Genomic DNA, 18,247 nt, shown 5'->3' with positions numbered 1-18,247 from the left:
CTTTGTCTGGCTTTGCTTTAGTGGCCTTGGGTAGAGTGGGGAGCTGTAGGTGGGACCCTCCATATGGCTCTCCCACCCCTGTGCAAGAGGCCGACGAGTGGTACCTGGCAGAGGAGCAGGTGGGGTGGGTGGTATGAGGTATGCATGTTCTCAGGCCCCACCCCACAGATTTGGAATCTGAAGTTTTAAGTTTTCTTTTTAAGTTTTTATCTTGAAATAATTTTAAACATACATAAAAGTTGCAACTTGTGTGGATTCTATAGTTATGTATTTGTGTACACCAGCACCCTCCACGTGCATTTCCTAGTTAATTGTATGTAACTGGCTAAGTCGGGAAACCACCCTGACGTTATTTACTTGCAGTGCCTCCGTTCTTCCAGCCTGGACAGTCCTTCTCATTTGTCTTTGTCACCTGGATGGTCTTTTTTCTTAAGGGTTAGAGAAAATGAGCGTGTGTGAGCCAGGCAGAGGTGGGGCAGAGGAGAGGGCAAGGGAGAACCCCAAGCAGGCTCCACATCCAGCGCAGAGACTGACACGGGGCTCCATCCACAACCCTGAGATAAGGACTAGAGCTGAGATGAAGAGTCAGACGCTAAACTTTTGAGGCTCCCAGGCCCCTGACATGGATGGCCTTGAGGCATGCTGGCCAGTTATTTGGCAGCCTGCCTTTCCACTCAGGCTGTGGTGACATTTTCACACAAGAGCGTTGAGGTCACAGCTATTGGCAAGCGTCCCCATGCTCGAAGCTAGGTGCATGGTGTTGCCGGTTGTTCCCCGGGTGGGGGTGGGGGTGGGGGTGGTGTGGGCCAGGCATCTCCCCTGTGACGTTGTGTTTTCCTCCTCTGTGGAGTATCTTGTGGGGAGCAATTTTAAGACTGCCAGCGTCACCTACAGGGCTGTTGTACTCGGCCCTGATGCTTGTGCTCCTTGGTGAATCTTCCTGGTAACAGTATTTGTGGTGATTTCCTATTTGTGGTTCTGTTTGAAGGAAGAGTTTCTTCTTTGCACTTACTGTGTTATATCTGTGTCAGAGCGGACCTGTGGGTATTTCTGCTCTGTGTGGACCAGACGCAGGTCTACCCTAAAGAGGCTCAATCTCACCACCCCTCTCCTCACTGGCAGCAGAACCTGCCTCTCCTCAATCCCCCTCCCCCCAATCCCTGCCCCTTTGTCTCTACACAAAGCTCTTGGAACTGCTATTGGCCCCCAGCTGAGCAGAGGACACCATGCATGGTCCTTCCTTGGCCTCCCATTCTCATCCACACTGCTTCCCACATCCTTGTGTCCCCCTGGTGCAATGATTTGCTGCTCTTCTATTGTGGGTGCCCCCATCTTGCTGGGCCTTGATTTGGTGTTTGAATGTATGAAATGTGATGGAGGCTTAGATTTGGACCCCTCGGCCTCCACTTGCCCACTGGCTGGAGAAGGGTTCCCTGGACTCCACGGCAGGCAGCCCCACCACCCAGGCCCCTTGCACCTGCGCACATCTGCGTGTGCATCCCGCCAGGGGAGGGGTGGCCCATCCCCCCACCCCCACCCCGTTTCCCTCACTCAAGAAAGGTCTCGAGCTTGGAACAAGGTTGAGCGGAAATGGAAATAAGCTGTAGCAGGACAAATGGAGAGTAGATAGCAGAGAGCTGCCTGGGACCAGATGGGTTTCTGGGTGGCACCACGGCTATGGCCTGTCTCTGGTGTGATGAGGGTTATTTCAAACCTTGAAAAAATGCTTCCACGTAGCAAATTTGGTGTGCTACCTCCGCAACCCACCAGAGGGCCCCTTCCAGCAGTCTCCGCCAGAAAATCCTGTGGCTGCCTGAAGGCTTTCTGGTGGCTGATGGGGCCAAATCAGGGAGGAACCTTTACTTGCTATTTTTTCCTTGAATGTTAAATTGACCCAAAGTGATCAGCAAATACCCAGCAGTGTCCCTTCTGGTCATGTCAGATCAGCCTGGGAATGAGAGGCAGGGACCCTCACGGAGGCTGGGGGGCTGTCCAGTTTCAGGTGGGGGCTGTGCAGGGCTGGCTCTTCCTTTGCGGGCATTTTGGGCCCAGGGCATCTGGGCAGGGGAGCTCCTCCCTCACTATTAAAGCCTGTGCCTGTCCACATGGGGTGTTCCCAGAGGCTCTGGTCTAGAAAGGGGGTAGCAGGGCCAAGGGGCAGATGTGAACACATGTGTGTGCATGAGGATGTGGGGAGGGATGTGGGCACATGTGTGTGCATGAGGATGTGGAAGGGGTTTGCATACGTGTATGCGTAAGCATAGGCTTTTGTACACATGCATGTGTACACATGTAAAGGTGTGCCTTCCTGCAGGTGTGTGTGTACCTGGGAAGGGGGCACCAGGAGCCTAGACTGCGTTTATAAAGACTTGAGCCCATGCAGAGCACTTTCAAAGAGGCTGAGCCCTTTCTGGTCCTACTCTTCCAGGACGCAGGCACTCCTGTGCCTTCAGGTCCAGCCTGGGACCGTTTGCACAGGATTTGCCCTCGGATGCTCAGAAACCCCCTCCAGGGACACACATCCTCATGATTCAGAAGGGTTGTTGGCCTTTATTGACAGTACAGTGTGTGTTAGTCTGGAAGTGCCCACGCCCTACTGCCTCAGGTGAGCCCAGGTACCTGCTCAGGAGAGCCCAGGCTTTGTGCATGGGGAGCAGCATCCTGGAATCTCTCTGCACTGAGGGCCACAGTATCCCCAGAGCTGTAGGAGCCCAGGAGGTCCGGACCCCAGAGCATCATAGGAGACACAGGCCGAGGAGGACGGTGGTGAGGGAGGCCAGCAGGACCCTTGGCTGGTGGTGGAAGCTGGGGGCCTCTGAGTAGCCATAGTTGGTCCTGCAGGAATCCTGCAGCTTGTCCAGGGAGATGGGCTCCTCCTCGGGAGTTTGTGTGTGATCACTCACCTGGGGACAGACACAGGTTGGGCTGCCTGCCTGCCTGCCTGCCTGCATCCCTCCCTCCCAGCAGAGAAAGCTGGGTAAGCACAGCTGCCCCTCCTCACCCGTTCCACTGCCTCGAAAACCCGGAGCAGGTTGTTGGCCAGGACACCCCTGACCTCCGCTTCTGTCCACTGCCTCCTGAGTAGCTCAGCCACCAGGTCTGGGTACTTGGACACGTCTTCAAGCCCCAAGGGGAGCCTGAGGTGAGGGCAGAGAGAACCAAGCTCTGCATCCTAGGGGTCAGGGCCTCAGAAGCCTGTCCACCTTCCCACAAATCACTGAGCTGCCCATGCTCCCATCCCAAGGCCTTGGGGGCCCCAATGGAGTGGCTTCTAGAGTGAGACATACTTTGCCTGGTCACAGTTACACACTTTCCAGCTTCAGACTCTCATAACATGTTTATGGGAGGCATGACCCATCTCATCCACAGGACACTGGCCTTGCCCCTTACCTGGAGACACCATCAAAGTCCCCACCAAAGCCCACAGCTCCAGCTCCTGCCACCTTCTTGATGTGATCCAGATGGTCTGCCAAAGAAGGCAACAGGTGTGGGTCCTGGGAGCAGCCCTCCCCTACTCAGCTCCTGGGGCCACTCACATCTGCCTACCTGCTACTTGGGACAGGGTGGCCTCCTTTTTGCAGGAAACGTAGTCATTGTAGAAATTCACCATCACCAGGCTACCTGTCTGGTTCTGCTTAGGAGAAGGGTGGAGCAGTGGGCCAAGAGCAAGCACCGCACCTCAGGACCAGTCCAGGGAACAGGGCAGACGGCCCCCAACCCCAGCCTGTCCCCTAGCCCCTCACCACCAGCTGAAGCACATCATCAGGCACGTTGCGCCGGTGCTGACACAGGCTGTAGGCCGAGGAGTGGCTGAAGAGGACGGGAGCCTTGGACAGACTAAGGGCATCCTTCATGGTGCTCACAGACACGTGGGCCAAGTCAATGATGACCCCCAGCCGGTTCATCTCCTTCACCACACGCTGCATGGACACAAGGCTCAGCGGCCAGCCTTCTAGGGTTCACTGAAGCCCCCCATGACAAGGCCAGGCATGGGGAGGAGCGGATTTGGGCAAGGGCCTTGCTGGACCAGGTATTAATGAACTCTTCAATGGCTAGGAGATGACCCACAGGTTCCAGGGAACACCCACCCTGAGACAGCCCCTGCTAGCTCCAGCTGACTGAACTGAGGGCCTGAGAGACAGGACCCTGTGTCCTGGTCACTTCTCTGAGGGTGACAGTGGTCTTTGCTGAATGCCCTCCCTCACCTGGCCAAAGGGTGACAGGCCTTGGCTCTCGCCCTTGTCCTCTCCTGTGTCCACCAGCCAGTTGTCAGCCCTGGGAGAGCAGAAAGCAGGTATCCCAGGGGCAGAACAGTCATCCTGGTCCTCCCACACCTAGGACTCCCGGAAGGACAGCAAGGTGCCGGAGAGAGGCAGACCCTCGTTTGGCCCGTGGGCCCTCCTGTGCGCACTTACCAGGGTGTGTTGCAGCTGTGGGTGAGAGTCATGTACCGCATGCCCAGGTGGTAGAGTGTCCGCAGGACGCCCAGGCTGCTGTCTATGGAGTGGCCCCCCTCCACACCAACAAGACTGGCTATCTTCCCCTCCTGGAAGGCCTGCCGGATGCCTGTGGGGAGAGCCAACTGCGGCGGAGTGTCCCTGGAGCCTCCACATAAGGCATATCTGGGCAGCTCTAGCTGCTCTGTTGAGGGCTGGGGCTGGACCAGGACCCACCTGTGCTGTTGGTGACACACACAAAGGTCTCCGGGTACATCTGGCACATGCGATGGATGACATCGATCTGCTCCAGTGTCCTCTTCACAGCGTCTTTGTTCTGGGTGTCACAGGGTGTGTATGCGGACCAGAACTAGGGGCCACAGGGGAGAGGTGCTAGTAGGGAGGCTCTGGGTCCCACCCTCACAGGCATGTGGGCATCGGGCTCCCCTCCCATCTTGGAAGCCCTCCCATGGCCTGTGTGGCTCTCCAAGTCCCTTCCAAAGACCTGTGTCTTCAAGGGGCTTAGGAGGTCCACGGCCACCAGGGAGGACCTGCGCCATAGCCCGGACACAGAGGAGGGGTGAAGGGACCCCAGCACAGGCAAATGTAGGGCTGGGCTGAGCCATACCTGGCCCCCCACAAAACCAGCCTTCAGCTTGGGGATGTTGGTGTGTGTGTGGGTGAGACTCGTCAGGTTGGCCGCCTCAACCTGAAGCTGGTTGTTGAACCTGGTTAGCAGCTGCCAGGGCAGGTCGTTGTGCCTGGGGAAGGCCAGAGAAAGGCTCAGAGGCCAGCCAGGATGGCCCCATGGACCTGGGGCCTCCAAGCCTCCGAACAAAAGCCAGCCACTGGGGTGACAGACTGCTCCTTGTGTGAACACACCTAAGCACAGATTAGCCGCTCCACGGTGCTCCACACCCAGGCCAGGTAACGGAGCTGAGAGAACCTCTGGGAGGTCTTCCCTGCGAGGACCCTTCCTGGGGAAGAGGGAGGAGCAGGGGCAGGAATTCCAACAGTCTGTGACACTGGGTAGCTGGGTGTGGGACGCTGAGAGTTTGCACAAGATGAAATCCTCCCCTCGCAGGGAGGGGGCGGGGATGTGGGTGTGGCCTGCCTTTGGAGACCTGGCTCCCCCACCCCACCCCACCCTCCTGTGACTGCTGGAGCAGGGCATCAGGGGCTCTGTGACAGCCCCGCCCCATTTCCGAGCACAGCCTTCTATGCTTGCACAGCACTGAGGCCCATCTGAGCCTTCCCAGGAGCCATAGGAGCTAGTGCTTTGGAGGGAGGCTGGGGCGGGGAGGGAGGGGGAAGGAGTGGGGCTGAATGTCAGCAGCTGGTCTGGGCTACAAAGGCAGAACCCACAGGGCTGGACCCAAGAACCAGGAGTTGCCCAAAGGAGGAGAGACCTCTGGGATGCCTGGTCTCCCTCGGTTGCATAGACGGAAGAGACATGGGCCAGGGAGCTGGTTGGAAATGCAGAGTCTCGGGCCCATCTCAGACCTGCCAGCTGGAAACTGCGCTGGAATCAGCGAAGTCTGGAACTCAGGACACCTGTGAAGGCGCTCCTGCTGGATCCCTAATACAGTGCCAAGGGGCCTTCGTCCTGGAGCTTTGCCAGCCCTCCCAGCCCCATCCCAGGGGGCACTGCCCTATGTGGGTGGCCACTCCTGGTTTTGAGACCGCTCCTCCCAGGACCAGCAGCCCCAGGCTCACCCCCCATCTAGTTCCCATCTCCAACCCCTCCTCCCACCTCTCAACTCAGTTTTTCCACCTGGAACATGGGGATGCTTTGGTACTTTAGAGTACATGGGAGGGTAGATGAGGACCTCAGGCCAGCCACCCCTGGGTGGAGCTTTTCCAAAGCAAGTTGGGCCCAGACCCTGGAAGCCCCCCCTGCTCTCTTGGGGGGCTCCTGTCATAACTGTGTTTTGATGGGACAGGGTGTGGGCTGGTGGTCAGGACGCCTTTGCTGGTGGAGTGGTGGATGGGGTAGGTAAACTTCAGAGTACCAGGGCCTCTGGGGGCAGGGCGGGGCAGGGCCTTGCACAGGACTTTGCCCTACCCCCCCCCCCCCCGTCCCCGCCTCCGAGGTTGCCACACCCTCTAACTGTCAGCCTGGAAACCAAGGGAGGGGCACTTTCACTGGAACCCACAGCAGGGAACAGAGGCCACCTTCGGCCTGCTGTCAACACTGCTGTTCTAGACCCTGCTGGATCCACCCTCCTTATCTGTGAGGCCAGGGCAGCGTCCTCAGAGGTGACAGGAGGACCCTGTCCCATTCCAAGGGGACAGGTGACAAGTCCCAGCCCTTGAATGACAGCTAGCTATTGTCGGAGAGATTACTGGTGGCTTCTTATCTCCACCTTTTTCTTAGTAACAGAAACCCCTATTTTTGGCCATTTGAAATAGAGATAGGGATCCCTGGGTGGCGCAGCGGTTTGGCGCCTGCCTTTGGACCAGGGCGCGATCCTGGAGACCCGGGATCGAGTCCCACGTCGGGTTCCCGGTGCATGGAGCCTGCTTCTCCCTCTGCCTGCCTGTGTCTCTGCCTCTCTCTCTCTCTGTAACTATCATAAATAAATAAAAATTAAAAAAAAAAAAGAAATAGAGATACTTTCTTGCCCCTGTATGGCGGGTATGGCCATGTGACAAGTTCTGCCGTTTGGGAGCTTCCGAAAGCTCTCCTTCACAGACAGCTGTAGCTCAGTCCGTGTCCTCCGTGTCCCCTGCTCACTCCTGCTGGCTGGCATGCCGATGGAGACGGCCGCTTATAGCAGCCCGTGACCATTATGAAACACCACGCCGGGCCTCCTTCTGGATGTCTCTCGACTTGGGTCTCTTGCCCCAAGAGTAATGCAGGTAGCTGATACCCAAGCGTTGGGTTTGGTCCTGTCAGCCTCGTCTTCACTTTGTAGCTCTCTGGACTATCTCAGGTCCCCAGACTCCAGTTCCCTGAGCATTCCTGGCTGTCTGGGCCCTTGGATCCAACTCACCTGTCATGTGGGCCTCAGGAACCCCACTCTGTGCCCAGCCACCCCTTGGCCCTGAGAATCAGGGAGCAGAGCAGCTTCCCTGACTCACACCTTTGGCATCTGCGCATTCGCTGGCCACCGACCAGACAGCGGTGGCTCCGTCCTGGGAGGGCGGGAGGGGTACCCAGGTAGCAGCCTCTGAGGAGACTTGGCCTCACCCTCCTCGGAGCATGTATGAGGGGACCCTGGGGCCAAGGAGGAGCTACAGGGAGGGAGGGGTGCACGACCTCCTTTCTCTTGGGCCACCGCAGCTCCCTGGGCTTCCCATAGAATGACATAGCCCATTTTCTTAGTTTTTTGTCCAAAAAAGCCCAGAACACCTGCCAAATAGTAATAACTGGAGCATTTACCGAACAGTTGCTGGGAGCAGACAGAGACACACACGGGTGCCCTCCTAACGGTGCTGCACCCAGGGTGTGCTAGTGCATGCCACAGGCCACTCTTGGGCGGCACACACAGGGGTCCAGTTCCTGCTGTCTGCTGGTTGGCAGGGGAACCGCAGCAGAAGGGAAGCAGGAGTGGCTGTGGTGTGTGCACAGGTGGCATTTCACACAGGGGTCAGGAAAGGTGGCCTGAGCAAAGCTCAGGAGGAGAAGAGAGTGGGAGCATGGGTGTGAGGACAAGCGGGGACAGTGGGACCTGCCTGGAGCATCTGGGGGTGTGAGGATGGCCAGGGGGGGTCTTGGGGGCTGAAAGCAGACTTGGGCTCTACTCTGAGCTCAGTGGGAGACGCAGCGAGTGGAGGGTTTGAGCCAGAAGGACCTGGAACTTATATCTCCCACACTCCCCTGGCTGCAGCTCTGAGCCTGGACCTTGGCTGGCGGAAACCAGGACAGAGGCTCACTGGTGACCCGGTGGAGGTGGAGGTGGAGGTGAAGTGGGGGCAGGGAGAGAGGGTGGGTGCAGATGCAGGACATAAGCTCTGCTGGGGCAGCTGTGACACCAGAGGCACAACAAGATGGGAAGGGGTCTGCAGGAGTGGGTGCGTCAGGGAGCACACCAGTGAGGTCATGCTAGGCAGACAGCACAGAGGTGACCCAGGGGCCCCTTGCCTGGTGAGTCACCCCCAGGTGGATACGTCTCAGAGGAGGGTCACAAGGGCCAGGAAAGGCCTCCCGGGGGCTGGTGGCAGACACCACCCTTACCCACAGCTTCAGGTGAAGCAGCAAAGGCCCAGTGAGGAAGTATGGCCCCTTGGATTTTGTGGCTAGTTGGAGGCATGCCCAGGGCCAGGTGCCACCATCTTCTACCCCCAGCACCCACTCCAGGCTGGGATCTGGCACCTACGGGCACAGGGGGTTCAGGTTGTAGGACACCCCAGGTGCTGCTGAGAGCCACAGGGGCTTTGCAACTGCTCCACTCCTGCTGAAGCTTTGGAAAGCCCTAACAGACCCCACAAGGAAACTGAGTCCCAGCAGAGATAGGTCTGTCAAGTCAAGGGCACATGAGCTCCTGCCCCTGCAGCCCCAGATCCCTAGTCCCAGGACATGTGGCTACTCACCCGTCGATGACAGGTGTGCCCCGCATGATCCTCTCAGCCTCATCCCGGAACAGGTCTCCAGCACAGATGGCCACCAGGGGCCAGAGCCACCAGCTGATCCACATGACACAATCCACCAGGCTGGCCTGTGCACGGCGAGGTCCAGCGGAGGCCGTAAGGAGCTGCTGTGTGTGCTGGAAGAGAGAGCAGAGGTCTTCAGTCTGGCTGATTGTTGCCAGGAGCCGTCCCATTCAAGGCTCCCAGTGTTCAATCAGTAACCAACACTTCCCTGAGAAGGGGGCGGGGGGTGCAGATGGAAAGCCCTGGACCCTGTGGGCTGGGTGCAGCTGTTGGGCCATAAAGGAGGCTGCTGATGCCAAGAGACTACCCAGAGCCCCGGTGAAAGGGCAGCTTGGGAGAGGCCACTCAGGGTAAGTGGTCAACCAGTGGTCGTGTTGTTACTGTCACCACACCCCTTTATTTGCCTGTAAAAATAGCTTCAGGTGAGCATGGAAGATGGCATGTGGCCCCGGATGCTCCCACCACACCTCACCTAGTGCTCCTGGCCTGCAGCCCTCAGCGTCCCGGCCACCCCGACCCCGGCTGCAGAGCAGGCTGGACCTGGGGGTTTAGGCCAGAAATCTGGAGCGTCAGCGTTTTGCAGCCCTGCTGCCCACTCAGGGCCCCTGGTGCGTGGTCACTGCCAGAACCAGAGGATCCTGGTCCCAGGCTGGGCCACCATCCAGGGTTCTAGGCGGCAGCAGGACTGGGAGGGAACCAGGCCAGGAAGGCTAGTGAGGGGTGTGGGTGTTGTAGGGAGACCCCAGCTGCTCTGCGTCCTCAGGGCCCTCTCAGGGATGGGGCGGCACGCAGACCCTGTGCCCTCCTGGGTTCTTGACGCCCCAGCTTCTGGACAGCACTGGCCCCTCAAGCAGACCAGCCCTGCAGAGCCCTCGCTGGGTCCCCGGCACCCCCGAGGACAGACCTGAGAAGGGAGGTCGTGTCCCAGCCCTGGCTCTGCCACCATTAGTGGTGTGTCCGTGCCTGGACTTCTGCCCATTTGTCCCCGTGGAAGTGACAGCAGGAAGGCCCCTGTGCAGCGTTGGCAGCCCTTCTCCACCCAGCACTCTCAGCAGACCACGGGGGCGGGGGGCTGTGACGAAGCATGACCTGTTGGAACCACACGTCCCTGCGCGGGAGACACGCACACAGCTTCTACGGCCACCTGCCTCCGACCCCCATGACCCGTCTCCCCGACACCTGAACGCTGCTTCGTGGGCATTTCGGGCTCTCGTGCCGGCACACCTGCCTTTTCCACTGCCCACTCCCCTTCTCTGGGAACCTCTCCTGGAATCCGTTCTCTGTTTTTATGAACATGTGCCTACCCCCTATTTTCCTATTTATTTCTAACTTTATTTTCTTCTCCTTCTTGCTTCAGAGTTGGATCTTTAAAAAAAATATATTTTATTTATTTATTCATGAGAGACACAGAGAGGCAGAGACCTAGGCAGAGGGAGAAGAAGGCATGCGAGGAGCCCAATGTAGGACTCGATCCCAGGACCCCAGGATCATGACCTGAGCCAAAGGCAGATGCTCAACCACTGAGCCACCCAGGTGCCCCTAGAGTTGGATCTTAAAAGCGCATAATTGTATTTTATTAGCCTCATCTGAGCATGTTTCTCTTTATTTATTTTTATTTTTTTTAAGATTTATTTATTTATTAATTCATGAGAGACACACAGAGAGAGAGAGGCAGAGACACAGGCAGAGGGAGAAGCAGGCTCCATGCAAGGAGCCTGACGCAGGACTCGATCCCAGGTCTCCAGGATCATGTCCTGGGCTGAAGGCAGAGCTAAACCGCTGAGCCACCAGGGCTGCCCAACATGTTTGTCTTTAAATATGATCGTTCAAGCCAGTGCAATGGCAGTGGTGCTGGGTCCACTGTTTCTTGTCCTACCTCCAGGCTCCTCCCCTGTTTCTTGTATTTGCCAAATTTTTCAGGTTATTTCAATTCCTCTCACAATAGCAAGTTCCTTATTTTCTCCTCTCTAGATAGGTATTTATTCTAATTTATTTCTCACTTGTCTACAGTGCTTTCTCGTACCATTCTCCAAGAACGGTGGCATCCTTGTGAACTCACACGGATAATGGGCCCAACCCTTTCTTGTCTGCCTTCCAGTACCGTGACACCCGCAGGTCAGATTTCATTGTCTGTACATGGTCTCTCTGGGTTAAATTCTCTATCCCTTTATCCTCCCCATGTGACTCTATGCTTGTCCTTTGAACCCTGCCTCACCCTTGATTTTGACCTTCTCTCCATTTTCAAATTCAGAATTCATTGGCTTTAATTATTTTTAAAGAAATTTAATTCTAGGGAAGCCTGGGTGGCTCAGCGGTTGAGTGTCTGCTTTCAGCTCAGGGTGTGATCCCAGGTCCTGGCATCGAGTCCCACATTGGGCTCCCTGCATGGAGCCTGCTTCTCCCTCTGCCTGTGTCTCTGCCTCTCTCTGTGTCTCTCATGAATAAATAAATAAAATCTTCAAAAAAAATAAATTCTGGGCAGCCTGGTTGGCGCAGCGGTTTAGTGCCGCCTGCAGCCCAGGGTGTAATCCTGGAGATGGAGACCCGGTATTGGGTCCCACATCAGGCTCCCTGCAAGGAGCCTGCTTCTCCCTCTGCCTGTGTCTCTGTCTCTCTCTCCCTGTGTGTGTCTCTCATGAATAAATAAATAAATAAAATCTTAAAAAAAAAAAAAAAAAAGAAAAGCTTTAAAAAAAAATTCTAGGGGCATCTGGGTGGCTCCTATTGGTGAAATGTCTGCCTTTGGCTCAAGTCATGATCCCGGGGTCCTGGGATCAAGTCTAGCATCGGGCTCCCTGCTCCGAGGGGAGTCTGCTTCTTCCTCTGCTTGTGCTCCCTCCCTTTCTCTCTCAAATAAATAAAACCTTTTAAAAAAGAAAAGAGTAGCCAGTAGTTTTGCTGCACATGTACTAATGGGTGGTAAACCACCTTCCCTCAGAACTTGAGGGCTGTGGTCCGCCTGTGCCGAGCTGTTGATGGGGTATCCTGTGCAGGTCTGAGCCTTGGGTCTTTGTGGGGAGGGGATGTGTTTTCTGTCCACAATGGGCCCGAGTCACCTCCTCATCCTGGGCCTTCTGCAGTTTCTCCATGGGGTGTCTTACTCTGAGGCTGTTTTCCATCCCACTAGCTCAGCATCGGGGTCTACTGGTGAGGAGTCTGCGTGTGGTAGAGGGGCGCGCTAGCACTCCTTCCCTACCACTGCTCGCTCTCCTCTTTCTGGCACTGCTCTCCGCAGGAACGCTGGACCTCCTGCGTCCATCCTTTAGGTCTCCTCTTGTAGGTTTTCTTGTGCTTTTATTCTCTGCGCTAAGAGATTGCCTCAGTTTTGACTTTGAGCACTTTTAATCTTTTCTTTCAGGAATTACATATTTAATCTCCCAAGAGTGGTCCCCTGGGTTTTTGCTGTTGATGTCTTCCCCTCAGCACCCTGTTTTTGTTATGGAAACAATGCCTGATAGCAGAGGTTCTGTTTTCTTCTGTTTACCAGAAGATAATCTGTTTCCTCTGACTCATTTTCCCCCATAGTTTATCTGGACCTTTCCATGATTTCCTCAATCCAACTGGCCATCTCTTTCACCTCACATTTAAGAAGGCAGTGACACCAAAGCTGGGTGTGCTGTGTAAACAGGCAGGCTCTTCACTCAGGTTTGGTGTAAAATGAGCCAGAGGGAGGCCAGCGTGATGATGGGGACCCCTCAATGCCAGAACTCCTCCCTGATTTCCAAACAAATGAACAAATAAGCAAACATTTAGAGAAGCCCCTCCTGGCTCTAGGATCCTGCGTTTAGGTGAGTGTGAGTTGGGCAGTCAGCCAATGCTGATTGGGGCCATCTTTCTCACTCTACCCCTGCAGCATGAGAGTGGAGTTCCTTTTGGGTGTCTGCTGGGTGGGCTGCCCGTCCGTCCCCTGCAGCCCTCTCTGTAAATATTCCCAATGGATCTTCCTCACTCGGCTTCCTAGGTGGGCTCTTCCATCCTATTTTTCATTCCCAGAAATGAATAGAAATCTGCCTGCTGTTGGATGCTCTCCACTCTCTGATGTTGTGAGTTCTTTTGGATTCTCTTCTTACCCAATGCACGAGAACAGGGATGCTTGTCTTCTCTTCCATTATCTCTGGGGGATGCAAGTGTGGCACTTATGAAGGTTTCTCATAGCATTTTCTTCTCATTCCAAGTCCCTCCACTTGCTGTGGTGGCTACACCCAGTACACATCTTTACATCCTCATGTCGTAGTGCTTCAGGGAAAGCCAGGGGCCCGCCTGGTCCAGGCCCCTCATTTTTAAGGACTCACTATGAGGAGACAGGTAAGGAGGTGGAAATAGTGCTTCGTGAAGAGCACACACTTCAGAATCAGTCCAGTGTTCAAACCGCTGGCTGTGGCAGATTGCATCTCTCAGAGACAGCTGCACCAACGCCTCCCAGCCCGTAGGCTGTCCTCACAGTGAACCCTGACCCCTCTGCTGGGACCTCCCTGCCTCGCTCTCCCAGCTGGTAGGTGGTGGCAGGCATGACTTCTGTGCTCTCTGTCCTGTTCGCCCCTGGAAACCTGCCAACACCCCTAGCACAGCCTGGATACAGGCCTTCAGGTGATCCCAGCTGAGGCCCAGACCCTAGAGGTCAGAGACTGGCTGCCTCCCACCCCCGGCCGCTGATGAAATCTCAGCCCACAGGAAAAAAGAGTGCCAACACGCTCATATGCACTAGCTGCTACATCCTGGGATCATTTGTTACACAGCATAGAGGACTGACACACTGGCCATTTCCTGTGACCAGTGACTTCTGTTTTCTTGTCAGTGAAATGGGGATGAAGAATCCTAACCTCATAGGACCTCTGGGAAGCCCTTCACGAGTGCCACTCTGTCTGTGCCCCAGGGTTGCTTCCTTTCAGGGAAGAGAAAGCTCTCATGCCCACTTCTCATCTCAGTCTCACTCACATGATGTTGGATAATGACTGTGGGTGGTCCTCAACCCGTGGGATGGAAGCCAGGGACAGTGCTCTTGCCAGCAGTTCCTGGGAGGATATCCTGAGACCACCCTGACCAGGCCCCTCTCATACACTTCTCTCCTCCTGGCCCCCTGGCCATTTCCCATGGACGTGGCCTCCACCCAATCCTTGTCTCAAGCCCTGCTTTCAGGGGAGCCACTCAGTAGTTTGCTTTAAATTGTAGCTCTTTTTATTTAAATAAAGGGAAGAGTGTTATTAGTTGAGAAGTCAGCATCAGAAACAGAAGGAACACAGTGAAAAGGAATACGTGGGAACAGAACATCTCAGCCTGAGCCACAGGGAGGTCGCACACAGAAACCGACAGCTTTCCTGTCCTGGGAGAGGTCATGGCCCAGCTGGTGGGCAGAGCCTCCTTGCAAACCCCCTGCACAGGCAGCTGGGGTGCTACCTTGGGGGCCGAGAGTCTCTAGGCCCTGTCGTAGCAGCACCAGGGAATGAATTACCAGCTGGAGCTCACCAGAACTGCATCATGGCAGGGGACCCAAGGAAGCCCCTCCCACCAGTTTCTCCTGCCCTCGTGCCTCCAACCAGCTCACAGCAGCATGGAGGTCCCAAGACCCACGACCCAGCATCCCTCAAGGACACATGCACTGTGGTACACGAGTAAGCACATACGGAGATATACACACACATAGAAACATGCCAACAGGGGATCCCTGGGTGGCGCAGCGGTTTAGCACCTGCCTTTGGCCCAGGGCGCGATCCTGGAGACCCGGGATCGAATCCCATGTCGGGCTCCCGGTGCATGGAGCCTGTTTCTCCCTCTGCCTGTGTCTCTCCCTCTTTCTCTGTGACTATCATAAAAAAAAAAAAAAAGAAACATGCCAACACAGCCCACCACACACCTCCCACATGAGCGTGCGTTCACACCCCACACACACACTGTGAAAGCAGAGTGACACATCCCATATATACCTGCACAGTGACACGCACACATCACATGCATGCAAACATGCCCTGCCCCTGTAACAAGCATGTGCACACCCCATCCACATCCACATCTACATATCCTTGCATCTCCACAAGTGGACACATGCAGACACACCGGCCCATGACCCACACACTTGCACACATGACACAAACATCACAGACAAGAATGCCTGGACACACCCCAAACCCAAGCATGCAGACATGTGTACATACTGATGGACACACGCATGCATACTTTTCCACATGTGATAAGCAAACACACACTCGGCTGTCTAGATGTGTGCAAACATAGAGACACCGTTCGTAAGCCCACACACACTCAGACGTAGGCACATCCATGTGATCACACACCACATGCACATATGCCCTGTCATATGCACGCATAGCCCGCCCAAGCACCTGCAGCACAGCCCTTAGCCCCAGTGACCACTGATGGAGCCTGGCATGCAATGGCCTCAAGTGGGCCTGGAGAGACGATGGAGCAGGGCCAGGTGATGTGTTCCTGAGAGAACTCAGGGTGCAAGGGCAGCTCCAGCCTTTCTCCCAGGCTACACTGGCCCTGGAGTGTCCTCAAGCCCCTCAACCTTCCAGGCCCAGCCAGGAGGCCACCACACTGACCTCTATCCCCCAGAAAGCCTCGCTTCCCAGTGTCTACACAGATAACATCTTTGTCCATCCAACCTTTGGGAGTTGTGTTCAGGCTGGTGGCTTCTCCATAGCCTTCCTGGCCCTGCATTGTCCCCTACTCCCCAGGGGAGACCACAGAACCCTGCTGGCCACCTCCACTGCTCTGAGCCTCATGACCTACTGTCCATATGGCAGTGGGCCTCCCTCAGGGACTTCCCCAAGATGCTCCTATGAGGAGCTGGCCCCTTAGCCTCAGCTGGGAAGGGAGGGCTCCAGCCTTGTCGCTTTGTCTCACCACTTCCCCAACTCCAGAAGTGAACCCTTTTTATTTGAGACAGAGAGAGAGAGAGAGAGAGAGAGGGAGCAGGAGGTAGGGTAGAGGGAGAGGAAGAGAGAGAATCATCAAGTGTATTCCCCTCTGAACACGGAGCCCTATGACCTATGAGGTGGGACTCGAACCCAGGACCCTGAGATTTCGACCTGAGCCAAAATCAAGAGTCAGATGCTTTTTTTTTCTTTAAGATTTTATTTATTTATTCATAAGAGACACACACAGAGAGAGAGAGAGAGAGAGAGAGGCAGAGACACAGGCAGAGGGAGAAGCAGATCCTTGTGGGAAGCCTGATGCGAGACTTGATCCCAGGACCCCGGGATCATGCCCTGAGCCGAAGGCAGATTCTCAACTGCTGAGCCACCCAAGCGCCCCAAGAGTCAGATGTTTAACCAACTGCTCCACCCCAGTGCCCCCAGAAGTGACCTTTTTATTCCTCTGCTGGTATCCAACTATTCCCCAAGAATCCCAAAACCCAGCCAGCTGGGCTTTGCTCACCCCACTCACAATGTACTCACTGGGGCCCCCTCCCCCTCCCCCTCCACAATGCACTCACTGGACCCTTCCTCCTCCTCTCCCTCACACACTCATCTGTTTGGTATGACTGAACTTGCCTCTGTCTCCCCAGGTCAAACTCCGAGGCTCCCTGGGCATACAGCAGGCACCTACTAATGAACTCAGCCTCATCCGGATGCCGAACAGGGGTGGAAGGAGACAGGCCTCCTAGGGCCTTAGAGCCCTGGCCCCAGACCCAGTTCCCGGTCTCCCCAGGACTCACCGTGGACAGGCTGGGGTGCTCTCTCGGCGCCTATGGCGTCGGCTCCCGGATCCTGAGGGCTGGGGGGTTGTGTTTGTTTCTCCAAGTTGGTCCCTCCCCTGAGTTCTCCAGCCAGCTTCCCTCTCACATAAAAAGCCACCTCTTTAAAAACAAATTCCCCCGGGGGCCTCACAATGTACCCGTGGCAAGGAGAGGGACCCAGGGGCTTTAATGCCTTACACATGTCAGTTGGCTGTGGTTTGTGCAGACACGCAGGAGGCCCGTCGGGCTGGTGCATTTGGCCGTCCCAGGGGTGGGGGGTTTCCTGTCCCACAGGCTGGGCCCCAGGCCCCAGGGCAGTGGGAATCTGCTTGGAGCGGACCCCCCAGACAGTAATGCAGGGTGTTCACAGGTCAGGTGGGTGGGCAGCATTGAGCTCCAGGGAGGAGGGCAGGGAGCGGGAGGCTCATTGACCTCACCTGGGACCCTCCCCAAAGGCTCAGCAGCCCCCAGGCAGAAGGCAGCCTGTCACCCAATGGCCAAGGATGCCCACCCAGACATTTCTTCCAGTTCCCAACCTCTGCCCACTGCCCTCATGCCCTGGGGTCGGGAAGGACCTTCTATGCCCTCTCTCGGACATAGGAACAGGGTTGGCCCTTGTCTGGCCCAGAGGCTGGGGGCCCTGGGTTTCATGTGTGTAATGGGAGGCAGGGAGGCAGGTGATTACACACACACACACACACACACACACACACACACACACATTCCAGCTACTAGAGGATCACATGCAATCATGGATCAGAATGTCTCCTGGCAGAGCCACGGGGACTTTCAAAATCAAGAAGATCTCTCTGGGGACCAACTGGTAACTGGGGAATGGCTTCACCAAGTGGATTCAGAAATCTGAGGCTGGGTTAGGGGCACATGCCTTCAGGGGGGCTCCCCCAGCAGGTAGCAAGCTGTCCTGACCCCCACGGGGCAAGGGACACAACTCTGCTAGACAGGGCCCAGAGCCTGGGATGGAGACCCAATGGGGGGCACAGCCACCCTTCCCATGATGGCCCTCCCTCTGCCCCCCTGCCCTACCCCTGCCCGCCTCTGCCCTGCTGTGCCGCAGTCACCTGTCTCTGAACAGGAGTAGCTCCTGGTCAGGCCCTGAGTGAAGGGTTCGTACCAGACCTAGAGGAACATGCCTCGGTGATGCGGTCTGGGGGCTGGGCAAGGGGTTCTGACAGAGCTAGGGATCCAGGCTGGGGGCAGAGCTGGCAGGGCCACCTGGGGACCAGTGACAGAGGCCAAGGGTGTCCAAGGGAGGGGTGCTCCAGGGAAGGCGGAGGCAGAGCTGAGTGTCCTCTGGGCATCGCAGAGCAGGAGGGCAGAGGGGAGCAGGGGAAGGGCAGACGCAGGTGCCTGCCTAGAGGACCACCCCCCAGCTCCACACTGGGTGGCAGAGCGTGTCCTCTGGGCCTGCCCTGGGGCCCTGACATCACCAGGGCGACCCTCTTGCAAGACCCTCAGTGAGGGACAGGGCAGGAGGCCCCCATCTATTGCTGTCACTGACCTT

The 18,247-nt window shown here is 56.3% G+C and overlaps 1 protein-coding gene across 1 annotated transcript; it reads right to left on the bottom strand.

Moving 5' to 3' along the window:
* Positions 1 to 2,530: 2,530 nt before the first annotated feature.
* DPEP1 (dipeptidase 1) lies at positions 2,531 to 16,835 on the bottom strand. Its single transcript, XM_077891191.1, has 11 exons — positions 16,705 to 16,835; positions 8,973 to 9,145; positions 5,065 to 5,197; positions 4,674 to 4,806; positions 4,416 to 4,566; positions 4,206 to 4,275; positions 3,744 to 3,920; positions 3,547 to 3,631; positions 3,391 to 3,466; positions 3,002 to 3,137; positions 2,531 to 2,903 (listed from the first exon to the last, which is right to left on the bottom strand). The coding sequence occupies exons 2-11, from the start codon at positions 9,074 to 9,076 to the stop codon at positions 2,736 to 2,738; spliced, it is 1,233 nt and encodes a 410-aa protein (XP_077747317.1). The 5' UTR covers positions 9,077 to 9,145; positions 16,705 to 16,835; the 3' UTR covers positions 2,531 to 2,735.
* Between the last annotated feature and the right edge of the window lie 1,412 nt (positions 16,836 to 18,247).

This window comes from Canis aureus, chromosome 3 (genome assembly GCF_053574225.1).
Source record: "Canis aureus isolate CA01 chromosome 3, VMU_Caureus_v.1.0, whole genome shotgun sequence".
Lineage (NCBI taxonomy): Eukaryota > Metazoa > Chordata > Mammalia > Carnivora > Canidae > Canis > Canis aureus.
Note: the sequence above shows the minus strand (reverse complement) of the source record. Positions and strands in the feature narration are given on the sequence as shown.

Coding starts and splice junctions, on each gene's coding strand:
- DPEP1 (XM_077891191.1), bottom strand. CDS start 9,076: ATGTGGATCAGCTGGTGGCTCTGGCCCCTGGTGGCCATCTGTGCTGGA. Junction 4,807..5,064: donor CTGGTTTTGTGGGGGGCCAG/GTATGGCTCAGC, acceptor TGTGGCCCCTAG/TTCTGGTCCGCATACACACC. Junction 3,632..3,743: donor ATGATGTGCTTCAGCTGGTG/GTGAGGGGCTAG, acceptor TCTCCTAAGCAG/AACCAGACAGGTAGCCTGGT.